The 16,524-nt window shown below is 47.1% G+C and overlaps 1 protein-coding gene across 1 annotated transcript in view; it reads left to right on the top strand.

Moving 5' to 3' along the window:
* Window positions 1–16,524, top strand: part of LY86 (lymphocyte antigen 86) — a 52,928-nt gene that overhangs the window by 34,697 nt on the left and 1,707 nt on the right. Inside the window, exon 4 of the mRNA XM_068558623.1 lies at window positions 14,329–14,381. Coding sequence (XP_068414724.1) covers window positions 14,329–14,381 — 53 coding nt within the window. The remainder of the gene's footprint in view (window positions 1–14,328; window positions 14,382–16,524) is intronic.

Raw genomic sequence — 16,524 nt, 5'->3', positions numbered from 1 at the left:
GATTATTAAGTTACATAAAAAGATACTCATAAGAATATTGTTAAGTGACAAAGAAGCTGCTATAAAAGAGTACCCACTATTGGATTTTGTTTTTATTAAAATGTATGTAAGTGTATACACCAAAACACTCTGAAATAGTATACACTTAGGTGTTAATCATGATTACCTCTAAATGGTGGCACTGCAGATCTTTATTTTCATCTTTTTGGAAATCTCTTTTGTTATTATAATAAATTTACAAGGTTGCTCTTTTAAATATTAGTTGATCTTTGTAGGAAAGACTAGAGAGGATGAATTCTCTCCCCTCTGGATAGTAAATAAGAGTTTTCAAAAAAGAAACATAATCTACTTAACACTCAATGATATTTGGAGTTACACAGAATCTGAATCAAAGTGTTGGATCATCTAGTATCCATTCTGTACTCTTTCCCTATGTTCCCACAGCCCCCTTTACTGGCTGTGGGTTCATTGAGCAGGAACCAGAATCGGCCCCTGTTTTACTTCCTACTCTGTCAATGCTCCCCTGTTCCTTTCTCTCCTCCTGGCATCAGGTCATATAGATCCATTTGCTTTGCTTGATCTTGACGCTTTCAAACTGGCTCCATCACTGTTTACGACTGAATTGGGATTAAATTGAAAGTTCCTAGAGACCACACCTAATTACTAACCCTGAGGAGGGAAGCTGCAGTAAACTTCTTAATACCCAAGTTATAAGAGTAATGCCGGGAGAATCTCCATGTGGTTAGATAGTGTGTGTCTGCGTGTGTGCACACGTACGCACAGGATATATAAGATCATAAACTAGGAGACCTGCAGGGTAAGGGCTCTTCTTTGACACTTGACAGCTGTGATTGACATGGAGGAAACACGATGAGAGGACTTGACGTCATACATGTGTCAGAACCCCAGAGAAGACAGCAGTCCCGTGAGAACTGCTGACGCATGGTGCACCCATCCCTGTACATGTGCAACAACCGCTTTCCAGAAGGAGCAAAAATCTATTATGAAATACACACAACAGATATTGACATACCTCACTTCATGCAATATATAGGCCACAGGCAAACCTTAGTTGTGGACTTAATTTTAAATGCATCGGGAAAGCTTGGAATTAAAATAAATATGACAGCGACACGTTTTGCAAGCTGATGAGTCAAGAAATAATTGCTCCCTAGTTTATCTTTTGTGTAAATCCAAACTTACCTACGTTCAGTGTTTGTCCAAAGTGGGGAATACATCATAATTAGATGAATTTCAATATACAGCAGAGAAGATCCCCTGAGAAGAGTTTTTCAGGTCTGACATGACATTGCCCGCAAGGCAGATACTATCCCTGACAGCAGCTAAGGGCTGCTGTTGCAAATCTCACTGATTTCACACCTATGAATAGATGAAGGTGAAATCTTAGTGGGCGCTCTTGCCAACCACCTGTCCTCTCTCCCTCTTGTAAACCTGGGCATTTCTTGTCTGTCCTGGTTCACGCTGAGCACGTGAGCCCAGCCATCACCTGAGACCATCAGTTACAGAGGCTTCTCAATCTGACTCTGTAACTACACAGAGTTCAGTCCTAACAGCTCTGTCTAGATCAGCAACTCACATTTCATCAGCTAGAGTTCCATTGCCCTTGCTGTCTCTAAGTGCTCCTTTTCTCAGGTCTAAGAAATGGAGGAAATTTGGAAATTGCTTAGATTTGGAAAAATTCCCACAAACACTCTCTGCAAAATGCCTCATACCTTGCACCTATAGGAGAAAACAGGAAAAAACACTTTCCAGGCAAGTGCTACCTTGAAGAAGGTCCACCGTTTACCTATGCCAGTGGCCCAAAAGCCTCTGTCAAGCACACCGCAGCCTTTCCTCGGGCCTCAATTTTCAACTGTTTTGCATTCACGGCCCACGTTATTAATAAATGCAGGCCCCAGGAACTCGGCCACTGATTTCTGCTCTAAAAGAAGGGGAATAAGTGGCTCTACCTGAGGCCTCAGTTTAAGAATACATCTTCTCTAGGGTAGCATCGCCGGCCTGTTTGCTCATCTTTGATTTCTGGGCCGTTGTAGACCTCTTGCTTCTCCAAGTTGCTTTGCTTCTGGCTTTCTGCTCTGCTGGTCCTTGGGATTTTTTCCTCAGTCTCTCCCCATCCCAGCTTCTGGGCCTGTCCTTCACCCACCACTGGTCATAGCCCAGATGACAGTGTAGCCTACATGGGAACTCGTGTGTCTTGGTTCCATTTCCTCTGGATGAGTCAACAGAGCCCTGGAGGGAGTGATGGTCCTCTGCCACCTGGGAATCACACAGGTTCTCTGCCGTCATCATCCTCACTGTCATGTTAGAGCTGCAGGCAGCATGCTGCCAAAACCAATATTATTTTCTAAGAATTTTCTGCTGCCTGCCTCACCACTGGAGAGCGGGCAGCTGAGCCCGGTCCAGTGGTTCTCAAACTTGAACCTGCCTCAGCATCACTTGGAGGATTTCTTCAACCACAACTTGCTGGCCCCACCCCAAGTGTCCCCTTCAGCACCTCCGGGGAGGAGCCTGAGAATTTGCCAAGTCCCCAGAAGAGGTTGATGATGCTGGTCTAGGGACCACACCTTGGGAACCACTAGCCTGGTTACGAATAAGCACAAGGTTTGAAGCCAGACTTACATAGTGCCGAACTTTAACTGTCCCTTATGGTTACGTGACTTCAGGCAAAATTACCCTGAGCCTTGGTTTCTGCATCTGACAACAAGGAGGTACAAGTGACTTCACGGGATTGTTGTGAGGATAAAATTGGACAATATATACAAAGCCCTTAGAATAGAGTCTGGCGTACAGGACGCACTCAGTAAGTGATAAATGGCAGCGACTTCCTGCAGCTGATGAGGGATTTCTCAAGCAAGGGCTCTGAGCCCCTGAAGTCATCATTCTCAGAGTGGAAGTCTGCATTTTAACAAGGCCTGGAGAGGCAGCAGAGCCTTGGAGGCTTAGACGTTTAGGACCTTTTTCCTCAGAGGTAGCAGGAGCCTGACTTTGGTCCAAGCTGTGTATTCTCTGGTAGCTGACAAAGCAGAGCCTACGCAGCCCCCTTTCGCCTCTGGGGAGACAGTCCTGTCTGCATTTCTCATGGAATTGGAAATTTGAAGCACCAGCAATTTAGCCTTCAGCCTTTCTTCTCTTCATGTTTTATTCTTTGTCTGCATACTTCAGGTAGCTGTGGATTTCCTGCTTGTTATGACCAGGCAGCAGTTGCTGCTGCAAATTCATGGAGAATCAACAAAAACAGTGGTTTATTATTGCATTGGCAGAAAATGCCCACCCTTGAACTGCCAAAAACAAAACAATAGAAACAATGGTCACCCTAGGGAGGGTACCAGCAATGACCAAGTAAAAAAAAAAAAAAGGACTTTTTTTACTGAGAGAAGAAAGAAAGAAAGAAAAAGAAAGGAAGGAAGGAAGGAAGGAAGGAAGGAAGGAAGGAAGAAAGAAAGAAAGAAAGAAAGAAAGAAAGAAAGAAAGAAAGAAAGAAAGAAAGAAAGAAAGAAAGAAAGAAAGAAAGAAAGAAAGAAAGAAAGAAAAAGAAAGAGAGAAAGGAGGAAAGAAAGAAAGAAAGTGAGAAAAAAGAAAGAAAACATATTGCCTGTTAAGGAATCCTGTAGCCCTGGGAGCTTTCCCTCCATCTTCAAATTCAAGCCTTTTTGTAAATGAGCCAAGAATGTGTTGAACTTGTCCTTTGAAATCCATCAATTCTTTATTTTTGTTGAGCCCAGAATATTGAGGCTAATGATGACCAAAGACCAAAGAATTTTTAATTCTCTAAGACAATACGGGATCCTTTACAAATTCTCAGCCTGTTGTGGAATTTCATAAATCTGATTCAGTGACTTACACTTCTGTGTAATAAACATTTAAGAAGCTAGTTGAGAAGGCCAACTCCCAGCTCCGCTGTATCACTCCAAAACTCCGACCCCATGGGTGGCTGGTAACAAAGAGCGTGAGAGCTCTGAGACCCCCAGTCTGAGGAAGGCCACACTCTGTGATGTCTATTTCATCATTTACAGTCACACTGCTCTTTCCTGTGGCCGCCACAGGTGTCTGAAGATCAACTCAATATCTTCTCTTCTCTTTCCTCCCACCACCATCTTCTTCATTTCCATTTCTGGGACTCTAATCAGCCCACTGATGCACAATTTGTATTTTGAGAGTTATAGTAAATGCTTATCCACAGAAATCCAAAAATAGCTTGGTAGGGAAAAAAATTTAAATCCCCCTTCCCTTCTTACTGCCAGATGTTACAGATCTCACAGAGGAAACCTGGGCAGCAAAGACAAAAAGCCCTTGTAGGAGGAATGAAGTTGGAGAAAATCATTTCACCTCCTGGGCCATCTGTGACTTAATCATCAGCCCTGTCCAGTACAGTAGCCACTAGTCTCATGTGGCTCTTGAGCATCAGAAATGTGGCCCATCCAAAGTGAGATGTGCTCTAAGTGTAGAGTATACACCAGATTTTGAAGACTTTGTAAAAAAAATAGTATGAAAAAAGGATTTAAAATATCTCATCAATACTTTTATATTGGTTGTATATTGAGATTATAATATTTTTAATATTCAGGTTAATATACATGAATTATTAAATTAATTTCACTTGTTTCTGTTTCCTTTTTTTCAAATACAAATGACAAATGTGGCTCACATTATATTTCTATTAGACAGTGCTGACCTAAAACTGCACTGTCCAGTATGGTAGCCACTAGTCACAGATGGCTATTTAAATCATTTACATTTAAATTAAGTTAAAAATTCAGCCATGCTAGCCACGTTTCAAGCTCTTAATGGCCACATGTGGATAGGGCTGCCATATTTAATACTGCAGATATAGAACAGTTGCATCTTTGCAGAATGTTATATTGAACATCACTGACCTGGTAGTTTCTATATGGCTCTAAATTTTTTTAACCATCTGTCCTGAGTTCAGCTGTATGAATTTATGCTAGAAGTTTCACTCTCTAGTCCAGCCATAGGCCCGGGTACCTTCTCTTTTGCTGAAATCCTAGATTATGCTGGTGTCATGGTTCCAAAGGGCCCTTTGTTGGGACCCCAAATCCAAACAAGCCACCACTCTTGGCCCCTCTCTGAGTCCAAGATCAGTGTACTAGTTTCCTACTGCTGCTGTGACAAATCACCACGACCTCAGTAACTTGCAACACAAATGTATTCTTTTACAGTTCTGGACATCAGAAGTCTGAAATCAGGGTCAGCACAACTGTGTTCCTTCTGACGGCTTCGGGGGAAAATCCATTTCCTTGACGTTTTTAGTTTCTAGAAGCAGCTGGCATTCCTTGGCTCGTAGCCTCATCATTCCTCTCTGCTTCATCCTCACATCACGTTCTCCCTCTGATCTCCTCCCTCTTATGAGACCCTTATGGTTGCACTGGACTCACCCAGATAATCCAGGATAATCTCCCATCTCAAAATCCTTAACATGATTGCAACAGCAAAGTCCCTTTTGCCTTGTAAGGTAGTATTTACAGGTGCTGGGAATTAGCACATGGACATCTTTGGTGGGGCGGGGGGAGGGCGTTAATAGCCTGTACAATCTCCAAATGGAAAACCAGTACAGCTTGTCCGACCTCTGCATACCATGACCACGTGAAGAGGCCAAATAATTGTGCATAATCCAAGGAAAACTCATACTCTGTACGTTTTCAATGAAAAATATCCTCCTAGAAGTGACACTTCTGAGAACTTCACAGATCATACAGCTGCTCATGTAGCTGGGGCAAGACACGGGTTTCTCGGTTAGGGGATCCTATCACTTGCTCAGAAAAGGTTTGCCTTATTGGGCTGTTCTTGTCGCCCTTTGCCAGACCCCATAAAGCTCCCACCTGCCATGTCACCTGCCCAGAGGAGAAACTATTTGGCTAGAAGTCAGTGATGAGACCCATATGCGGGAACATTTCTCTAAAGGGAGTAAGATGGACAAGTCCTTATAGGAGTTTGTCACTGAGAAGAGGCCAGCGTGGTATCAGGGTAAAAAGAGCAGGGTAACGAGCACGTCTCCGAATGGCTGGAGAGGTGGGATAGCAGGACCATGAGTGAGTAAGCCCTGGAAGGATGCTCATTTTAGAGTCTTATAAATGATCCATTGCAAGTGCACAGTGAATGTCTCCAAATATAAATAACAGTAGGTTTCTCCACTAGTAAAAGGTCATACCGAAGATCTCACAAGCCTGTTTGAATGGAGAGGGAAAGAAATCAAAGTGGTCAGCATGGGCAAAGCTAAGATGACTCGTGTAGGAGCCCAAACTCTGATTAGATAGTCATGAGCTCCAAAGTACCACTGTGATTCTGACAAGGACAAGCTACGATTCCTGGAACCCGCTGACCCTCCACGCAGTCAAAGGGGTCAACAATCTCGTGATATGCTGGGGATGAAACTGATTATGTTCTAACCACTGAGCCCCCAGTGGCAGCAGAAATGATCCTCCCAACGAAAGGGTCATCTGACATGCCAAGGAATCCCAAAGCTTTCAACTCCAGGCTTTTAAAGTTTACTTTATACATTACAGGCTGCACCACTGGGTGCACTGCTCAGTGACAGTACAAGTCCATCCAGCTGAATGAAGGGGAAAAAGCCCGAGAGGCTGGCCGTGCGCCTCTCCCCTCCTTTCTCTGCTCCCTCTTCCCTCAGACTTGCTGGCTCCCTCCCAGCCGCGCCCACATCCCGCTCACCCTCCTCCGGGCACAGCTGCGGTCGTCACCTCCTTGTCCCCCTCTCTTCGCCCTGCCCTCTCTGGAAGGGTGATGCTGGAGCCGTCACAGGGACGACCCGGGGCATCCATCCTCCTTCCTGTTCTTTGGGGCTAAAGTCAGAGAACAGGTTCCAGGGGCTTCAGATTCACATTCTAGGCTGCGTGGCGCCATCACCAGAAATAAGTCTAAATATATTGGCAGCCAGGTTTCCAGGACCACCTCTAGCTCCTACATACAAGCCTTCATACAAACTGGGAAAAGTGTACCTTCTGCCAGGAAGCGTCTCAGTTTGGGGTCCCTCCCCGCCCACAGCAAAGCCAGAGACAAGGACTCAGGGGGTAGTTTATTGGATAGCGATGTCAGGAAGCAGGGTGAGAGAGGAGTGAGAGGGACTCGGGGCGGGAGGAAAAGCCAGGGAGCGATGTGCTAGGGACCTGATTACCAGCGTGGAGTAGGACTGGCCCGCTGGACCCTTGGGGGACCGAGATGTGTGTCTCAGAATCATCCCTCTGAAGGTCAGAAGCCTGCGGGCATTTATCCCTGGATTCCAGTCCTCCCTGGTTGAGGGCGTCCTCCGGGGGACATGGTCCTGCACCGCCCGGTCGCCCGCCATGGGCTGCTGAGCAGCAGGAAAGTGGGAAGCCCTTGACCTGGGAGGATGTCGGAGAGCGTGATGGCTGCCACCAGGGCTGTCGTGACCCCACAGCGGGCTAAGGGACGCGGCCCGGGACACCGCGAGTCTCCGCTCCCACTCGCATCCCCTGGGGCCCCGCCTGCTCTACTGTACCGGTGTAGCTGCAGGATCACTCTTGAGATGGTGCAGGCATGCTCACAGCATGGAAGTCCTCCTCTGACCTCCCCTCGGGCGGGACCTGCCGAGGCTCTAGAGGGTAACAGGCTACATGGCCCAGGAGACAGAGAAGCTGACCAATCAGGACACACCAAAAATATACAATAAAAATATCCGATCTGGGTCTGGACTTAGCCTGGGGCTACCTGCCCACACCTGCCCGGAATCCACTGAAACCTTGATGGAACCTCAAGGCTTTGGGGCCTCACAGGGGTTCAATCTACAGCCGCATCCGCCCCAGAGGCAGTGAACACTCCTCTGTGTCCCCACCCCAGGCAGGTTCTTTATTAATTTAAATGAGGGCCCCACCCAGCAACTAGCTCAGCACTGCCCGGTGGGACCAGAGATGCTGACACACCCTCTGGGGTCGGAGACCGAAGGAAGCGGGGCTGGTCAGAGCTCGGCAGCTGAAGATGTGGTTCACAAGTGGCCGCATCTGGTGCCTTTAAGGAAATGCCCGAAGGCAGAGAGGAAGGACAAGTGTAGAGTTGACTCGGAGTAAAGCGCTCACTCCCTCTCACTCCAGAGACGAGGCTCTTGGTCCGCCTGGAACCTCCCTCTTCACGCTGGGACCACTACCCACAGCAGCCCTTGTTCACGCTTCCTAGACCCCATGACGCCGCCCACTCACTGCACGGCAGGATGTGGGGTGTGTCCTCCTGGCTCAACACTGCCCCCCAGTCCCTGGGGGCCAAACGGGAGTAAATGAATAAAGGATCCATGTAAAAAAATCTTTGCTCTGAATATACTAATTGGCCCATTTTTGATAAATTGTAGCCCTAAGTATTTTCACACTGTTAAGGACCTTAATGATGCTTAAATGTTGATGACATTTTTGTAATAAGTTTGAAAGACCGGAGGGAATTCCCATAAGATACTAGCAAGGGCTGGGAAATGGTGAGATTCCATCTAACGGAATCCACACAATCAGCAAGCACTTCCTTCCAGGCCAGGATCTGCCCTGGTTACTGAGAAGCTCCCAGCCTCAGATCAGTCTGATCCACACTCTTTGGGACCTTTAATTTCCACATTTGAAAATCCATTTCCTCTCTAAAAAGACACTGTGTGCCATCCACACAAAGATCTGGGTCCCCAGAAAAGCTGATTGGCAGAAATGACTTCAAGTATTCAGAAGCAGAAGGGTGACGTTCTTTAATTCACTGCACATTAAAAACTGATCAAGATTCCAAAAGAAGGGAAGGAAGAAGTGGGTACAGATATACTGGGGCTCTTTTTATTGTATTGGAGAGTGAGGACGTTAATTAAAGGAATCCCAGAATCAGAGATGATCTGAAAAAGGAAGGAGCGAGAATTTAATTTTAGGTGTTGTTTCATCAGGTTAAAAAAAAAAGATAGTTTCATGAGTTACTTGCAGCAACTCTCAGGAACTTCGTGGGTCCCCAGAAAAGCTCCAGTTGAAACTGTAAAGTGAAGGAGATCTAGTTCATGACACTCTCTCACCCCAGTAAAGGACCTTAATAGTGAAGCACAAATTAGCAAATCTTGGAGCATTAAATGAGCAAAACAACGTGCTAGATAGCATGCGACTGGTGTTCTTCCAAGAGCAGCACGCATCCATTTTTTAAAACAGAAGTTAAAAAAAAAAAAAAAAAAAAGACACCAGCAGCACTTAGCAGTTGTGCACATGGGCTCAGGAAGAAGATTCCCAAACCCAGCCTTGGTGTGTTTCTCAGCGTCCCCTACGCGAGCTGTCACACCTCACTCTCCTTCACATCCAGTGAATAACTGTGCAATGAACAACTGCTGTCTCTACCCTTACTGGGGACCCCAATCTTCTCCGTGAGCTGACACACAAGCTCCTAGGCCTCTCAGTGCCCTGCAGGTGAGGGGTTCCTATTTCTATTTTGCAAGTGCAGAAGCTGAGTCGCAGGAGAGTTAAGCAAATCATCCATCAACACTTAGTGAGTAGGAGAGCTGGGCCCTGAACCCGTTCTGTCAGCCTCCAGGGTCAAGCAGTTTGCGCTGTGTCACCTTAGAACACTAAATAGAAGTATGAAGTGGGTACAAGACGTGTCCGAGGGAACCCAACCAGACCTGACACGGACGGGCACACTCACTCCCGTCCTGGGACCCTGCTCCTGAGTCAGCTGTGTCCCATTCTCCGAGGGCCAGCGGGAGGGATCTTAGCTGGTTCATGGCCCTAGCAGCCATGGTCCCTGAGCTGCAGGCAGGGAAATCCTAGTCCAACCAACAAAAGCAAAGGGATTTTCTTGAAAGGCCACCTAAGAGTCACAGAATCGGCGAGAAGGCTGCAAATGGACAGCTCTAGATTGAAAAGAAGCAAAGCATCTCTTGCCAAAGCACATGGGTCCCGAGTCTCTTTGACCCTCTGCTCAGATTGTCCTGACTTGGGTCAGCGTGTCCACTAGGGAGGAGATAATAGATAATGTCCTAAAAAGGAACCACATACTGGCAGCTGGGCCCCTGTGCTGCACAACCCCAGGGGCAGCATGGATCCTAACGTGAACGGTATGCCCTGGGGCTGTAGACCCTCCAGCCCTACGGAGGAAACCCGGCAGCCCCTCTGAGCTCTCTGCTCTCTTAGGGTCACCGCCCACACCCTCTCCTCACTCCTCACACAGTTAACTCTATAGCTAGTCATTGTCTCTCCCCCAGTCGCACTGGAAGATTCCTGAGGATATGATTCAGGACCTCAACATTTCTATTTCTAATACCACATCATACAGAGCAGCAGTTTCCAATAAATCTCTTGCTTATATCCACAACCAAATATGTTTCCTTTTAACAACGAATGGATCAGTACATTTAGAGCAATGAAATAGGAATGTCTTCCCACCCACCAGGTTTGCGTGTCACCCCTGCAAGGTACCAGGAAATGACCGTGGGAAGGAAGGGTAGGACGTGGGCATTGAACAGAAGCCAAAGGCTGTGCTAAGCACGGGTCTTCTGGTAGAAGTTCAGGTCTCGGGTTGCCCTCATGCCCCTGATATGGTTCCACGTGGGCAGCTGCTCTGGCACCAGCCACGCTGCCCCTGCCCCTGTCCCTTAATTGGGGAGAGTTTGGTCTGTCTCCAAATACTCACTGAGCAGCTGTTAAGCATCAGGTGCTGAGTGAAGCAGGAATTCACCGTGCCGTTAAAGAGCCCGGTACCCAACACCATCAATAAACCCATAAGCGTCTGTTCTCCTGCATCCTCCCCCACCATCCCTCCACCCTCATCACCACATTGGCTGCTCTGAGTGGCTCCTTCCCTAATCCTGTCTTCTCTGTCAGCACGTGCCAGGCCTGGACCCTTCCAACAGGAGGAGGATTACAATAGCAGGAGCAAGAGTGAAGTTGGTGGGCAAACCGCATCCTGGCTCTGGGTCTGCTCATTTGATGGCCTCATTCGTTAACCATATATTGCACCCCAGCCGTGTGTTAGGCTCTGCGCAGTGTACAGGGAGCTGTGTAAACCAGGAGACACAGAGGCCCTGACCAGAGAAAGAAACAGCCCTGTAAACAAATGAGTACAGTTCTGGGTGCTCAGTGATTCAGATGATTCACATAATATTCTTGTCTACTGTGGTATCAGCACCTAGCATAGCGCCTGGTCTCTTTTAAATGGACGCCGGTAGTGTGGGTTGGCGGATGAACTAGGCAAGTCCTAGTTGAGTGTTTACCACGCGCCCGTCCCTCTTCAAACTCTGTTACAAGAGTCTTACGTGTGTTAAATGTGCGCAACATATGGGGTGGATATTATTATCACCCCATTTCCTGATAAGGAAACTGAGGCACAGAGATGTTAGGTAATCCGTTTACTTGGCAAGAAAAAGGGTCAAGAGTCAAGCCCAGCCCGGATAGTCTGGCCCCAGAGTCTGTGCCACTCTGCTGGTCGTATGCTAAGCGCACGGTGCTGGGGGATCACAGAGGAGACGGCCACCATCTGAGGTTTCAGTATTCAACACTGACACGAACCCACCCAGCACCATGATGTCTCAGCCCCTGAACCCACTCACCTCCAACACCCACGCACCCCTTTCCGCCTCAGCACTCTCTCCCATGTGAGCCCTGCACGTGGTCACTGCAGCAAGGGCGCCATTTCTGAAATCTCGCCGTCAAGCTGTCCTCCCTGTGGCTTCATCAAGTCCTCCAGCCCACGTACTCTAGGTCGTGGATTACAGTGATGGAAACTCCATTCAGCCGACTCCGCCACAGATTATACTATCGATCAACCCCTCCCGCCTTCATTGTCTCCCTTACCCTCCTCAGATTCCATGGTCTGTTATCATCAAGTTTCCTGCGTCTCTTCCCAACAGCCTTGCCTTTCTCTCCTTACATTTGTCCAGCAAGACCCCAACCCAACCATCTACCCCCTCTACCCTTGATCAGAGCTACTGAATGTTGCTGAGAAAATACACATCTGGGCTGACTGCGGTCTCTTGAAATTTATGCCACAAATCTCAAAAAAAAAACCCCAAAAAACAACAAACAAACAAACAAACAAATGCAACACTGCCTAGCAGTCCTACTGTTTTTCAAGTAAATTTCTTCCCCACTGTCCACGAGGACTATTAGAAACCAGCTTCTTGCTCCTCAATGTACCACAGCCTGCACCATCCACTTTCCTCCACCTCTTTGCCCATGACCTTCACTAAGAAACAGAAGTAATCAGACAGGAGCCTGCCATTGGTCCACTGGCCAATCTACAAATCTGCCTACGTCTGAACCTGTTCTGCTCTGTTTTCTCTCCTATAAATATGGGAGCAATTCTTGTGCTCCTCTCAGAGGCAAATCCTTCCCCTCCCACCTTCTTAAACACTCATCCTTTCCATTATTTCCTCTCTTCTGCATCTTCAATCTCTCTCAAGATCATTAACTTCAAACTACAAATTTGGTGCACTGTCTCCATCTTAGAGAAACAACCTTCTTAACCCACACCCTCCTCCAGTTTTCATTCATTTTTCCTGCTTCTCTCACCTCCGTATCAGTCTTCAACTCACCCCATTTGGGCGTTTGTTCTCACTTCTCCAGTGCTCTTGTCAAGGTCAACAAATGACCTCCATGTTGCCAAGTCCATGGCACATTTCTGTCCTTATCTTACATAACCTCTCAGCTGCATTCAACATGGTTGACTGTACCCTCCTTTTTGAAAACCATCCATCTCCTGGCTTCTCTGCCCGCCGCCACCCCCCCCCACTCCCTGGTTACCCTCCACTCCCTGGTCATTCCTTCTTAGTCTCCTTGGCTGTCCTTCCCTCTTCTCCCTAACTCCTGAATGTTGGAGGGAACCAGGAGTGGTCCTGGCCCTTCCCCCTTCCCTGCCTGTTAATTCTATCTTCCTAGGGGAGGTGTCATTCTCATCCTGACTCCAATAGGTCCTAGCTCTATCCCTGACCTCTTCCCCCAAATTCCAGATTCATGTGACCAACTGCTTTCAAGGACCCTTAACAACCACCTCCCAGAAATAGGGCTCTTTAGTTAACACGCACACACACACACACACACACACACACACACACACACACTCACTCCTTCTTTTCGAGCCTCTCCCATCTCAATGAATGGTACCCCGTCTACCCAGATGCTCAGTCCTAAACCCTCCCCATACCATCCTGATTCCATTAGTTTTTCTCTGTCTCGCCCCTACCACCACGCTTCACCAAACCATCACTCTCCTCGGCCACTAAACAGCCTCCACTCTAGGCCTCTCCACACAGCGGAATGATCTCTTCAAAGCATAGATTAGGTATCCTCCCTTGACTTTTTGCCACCTGGCTCCTTACTGTGCCCTCAAGGTCCTGGAACATCTGTCTCCCCTCAGTCTTTCCAATCTCTTCTCAACATGGACCCTTGTGTTCACTCTGCTTTGGTAAATCCATCTGCCTTCCATCCTTCCACATTCTCAAACTCTTTTCCATGTCAGGGCCTCTGTCCTTATTCTGCAGCGCTGCAGTGCTCTTCCCCCAGCTCTTTAAATAACTGCTATATTTAAAATAGATAACCAACAAGGACCTACTGTATACCTCAGGGAACTTGGCTCAATATTCTGTAATAACCTAAATGGGAAAAGAATTTGAAAAAGAATAGATACGTGTATATGTATAACTGAATCACTTTGCTGTACACCTGAAACTAACACAACATTGTTAATCAACTATACTCCAATAGAAAATAAAAATTTTAAATAATAATAATAATAATAATAATTGCCTCATTCTCCTCCCTCAGGGAGATCGTATCATGCATCCACCGTCTCCTTAGAGATGCCTTCCCGGACCAGCCACCTTCTCAAAACATGGCATCTCCCAGTTTGTAACTTTAGCAAATATTTATTGAGTGCTTTCCAGACATTGTTATCAGTGCTTTATGTTGATTAACTCTCTTCATTCCTCACAGCTCTGTTATTGTCATTATTGTACCCATCTTAAAAACGAGGAAACTGAGCCCAAAGAGATCAGAACTATCCAAGGTCAATCAGTTATCAGAAGTTGTCTTAGGATTTAACCTTGAGCGTCCCAGGGCCAGCCTGGCCCCCTAACCGTCACTCCATCTGCCTCCCTCCCATGACCTGCGTGTCTCCTTCTCGCACTTTTTACAGTCTGGATGCTATCTCATTTAGTGATTTATGTACCGTCAGCCTCCTCATTAGAATATAAACAACGTTTGGACAGAGACCTTTGTCTTCATCAATGGATCCCCAGAGCACAGTAAGCACAGATAATAGAGCAAATCGTTTTTGTTTTCAATGATTGAATGACCTTATGTGTGTTTTTGTCTGTTTCTCCAGAGCAGATTTATTATGCCGGCCCTATCAATAATCCTGGATTTGAAATTCCTGAGGTAAGGTTTTGGTTTTCTGTTTTGTTTTGTTCCTTAATTATTGTACCTAGCAGTTTCTTAAAGAAGGAGACGCAGAGAAGGAGGAAGAAGGGGCAGGGAGAGGAGAGCAGAGGAGGAGGAGGAGGGAATTAAACTAAAAACTTAAAGCTTTTGTGTGGCCCATCACGAAGAAAACCCTTTCTCAGTGAAGCGGCTACCTCATCGTGGGCACTTACTAATGCTTGACGCACAGGTTTTGGCATTTTGGTATTTAACACTTTTGTCCTGTGGGGCAGCCCCTGTGTAGACAGCTCCCATGGGGAGGGATTCTGGGGCCCTGTCCGGCAGGTTGGCCGTGTCTGGGGGGCCTCCACATGGCTAGAGCTGTTGAGGCAAGGGCGGCAACCACAGACGGGCTGGTCATTCAGAGAAAGTAAGAAACACACAGCCCGGAAAGCGGAAAGCTCCCCAGTTACCGTTCTCGCACAGTATTCACGAGCTACCACCCAGTAAATAGAATGACCACGTCCTGCACATTCACTAGTGACTTTCACAGCTACGAGTAGATTTTTCCTCTAATTCCTTTTCATTCAATATACTGGGACTTTATGAAACAGCTGCACTCCAGCAGCTCTGACATAGCGAACCATTCTCCACACACCACTCCTGAGAGCATCCTTCGGAAAAACATCAAAAGAATCACAAAAATGTAATCATTTTCATTTTTTGGTCTTCAACTTCATCCTTTGCATCTTCCGAAACCTGATACGACTCTAGAAAAGAATCTCCTTCTCCATAAAGAATCTCTTGAACTCGTTTCATTTCCCTGTATGTTTCCTTTCTGTCCCAGCCTCTGGGTTCCTCAGTTTCAAGCCATCAAGTCTCCAGACTATGTTGGACTTTCACTAGTATTGCTCTGGCAGCTGGGAAGTGTCCAGCCTTCCAGAGTTCTCTCCTCAGGCCTTTCAGCGTAATATGAGAGTTGCACAAACTCTCTTCCCATCTAGGATGTGAGACAATTTCTCTCACGTAGTTTTTGCCTTAAATCTTTGCCATTTGAATTCTTTTTCTTCCTCCATTTTCCTTTGGACTCTCCCCACACCTCTACTGGAGACTGACTTAAAATTTGCAAACAATTAACTTTTGTCTTGCATTATTAACTTTAAAAAAAAAACAGTTACTCTTAGCAATTGCTGTGAAATAGAGGCGAAAGAACTTAAAGTCGCAGGATCACTTTGAAAGAAAAGGTAGCAGAGATGTAAAAAGCTTTATTGCAACCACCTGGGATGCGTGAGTGAGCGCATTACCTGTGTCCTTCAACAACAAACGGTGCTCCTCGGGGCATTGCCCGACGTGAGACTAAGACAAGGCCAGGTCACCTGGCCCCTGGCCTCCTTGTTCAAGCATCCACAGATGCCCTCTGCCCAGCCCTCCTACCTCTTCCCCTTCTGGGACTTGGGCCTGGGGAGCAGAAACCTGGCCAGCCCTGACCCCACCCCAGCCAGGCCTGACAGGGGACAGAAGCAGAGCGGACACATGTGATCTGTCACGTATGCAGCAGAGGCAGCTGGAGGCCTTAATCCCCAACTTGAGCTCCCACGCTGGCCCAAGACCAGCCCGGCCAGCCCCGGCGCCCCTGGCTGACAGCCAGCCTGCAAGGCTCAGAGACTTTGCTTCCTAATATGGGACAGAAATGGTGTGAAGACGTTTGGTTTTAAAAGACCTGCCCCAGATCCCGCCTCTTCCCGCCAAATCCCCCAGAGATGGGCTTTGTGCTAATTCTACCCCCGCTTGGCCGAAAACTTTTCCACTCAGCAGCCAGTCTTCAGTGTCTTGGTATTATTTTCTTTTTAACACAAGCAGCCCCTTGGCCCCGATTGAAGTGCTGCCTGCAGCGTGCATCTGTCTACGGCTGCCGCTTTCTGACTTAGAATTTAGAGGCCCTTTGGGCTTCCAACTTGGATGCCAACTGGCAGGTAGGGCCTGAACTGTGTAAGTGTAAAGGGTGCAACTACAAACTCCTACCTGACCAATCCAGTGCTCTTCCAACAGCAGAAAGGCCCCTGCTCTCTGTGCGTCAAATGTGCAAATGTGAGACGCAAATGTGAGCTGGTCTCTACTCAGAACTAATTCTCTAACTTTTACGCTCTGATTTAAACTCCTA

Source organism: Eschrichtius robustus, chromosome 12, assembly GCF_028021215.1.
Source record: "Eschrichtius robustus isolate mEscRob2 chromosome 12, mEscRob2.pri, whole genome shotgun sequence".
Classification (NCBI taxonomy): domain Eukaryota; kingdom Metazoa; phylum Chordata; class Mammalia; order Artiodactyla; family Eschrichtiidae; genus Eschrichtius; species Eschrichtius robustus.
Note: the sequence above shows the minus strand (reverse complement) of the source record. Positions and strands in the feature narration are given on the sequence as shown.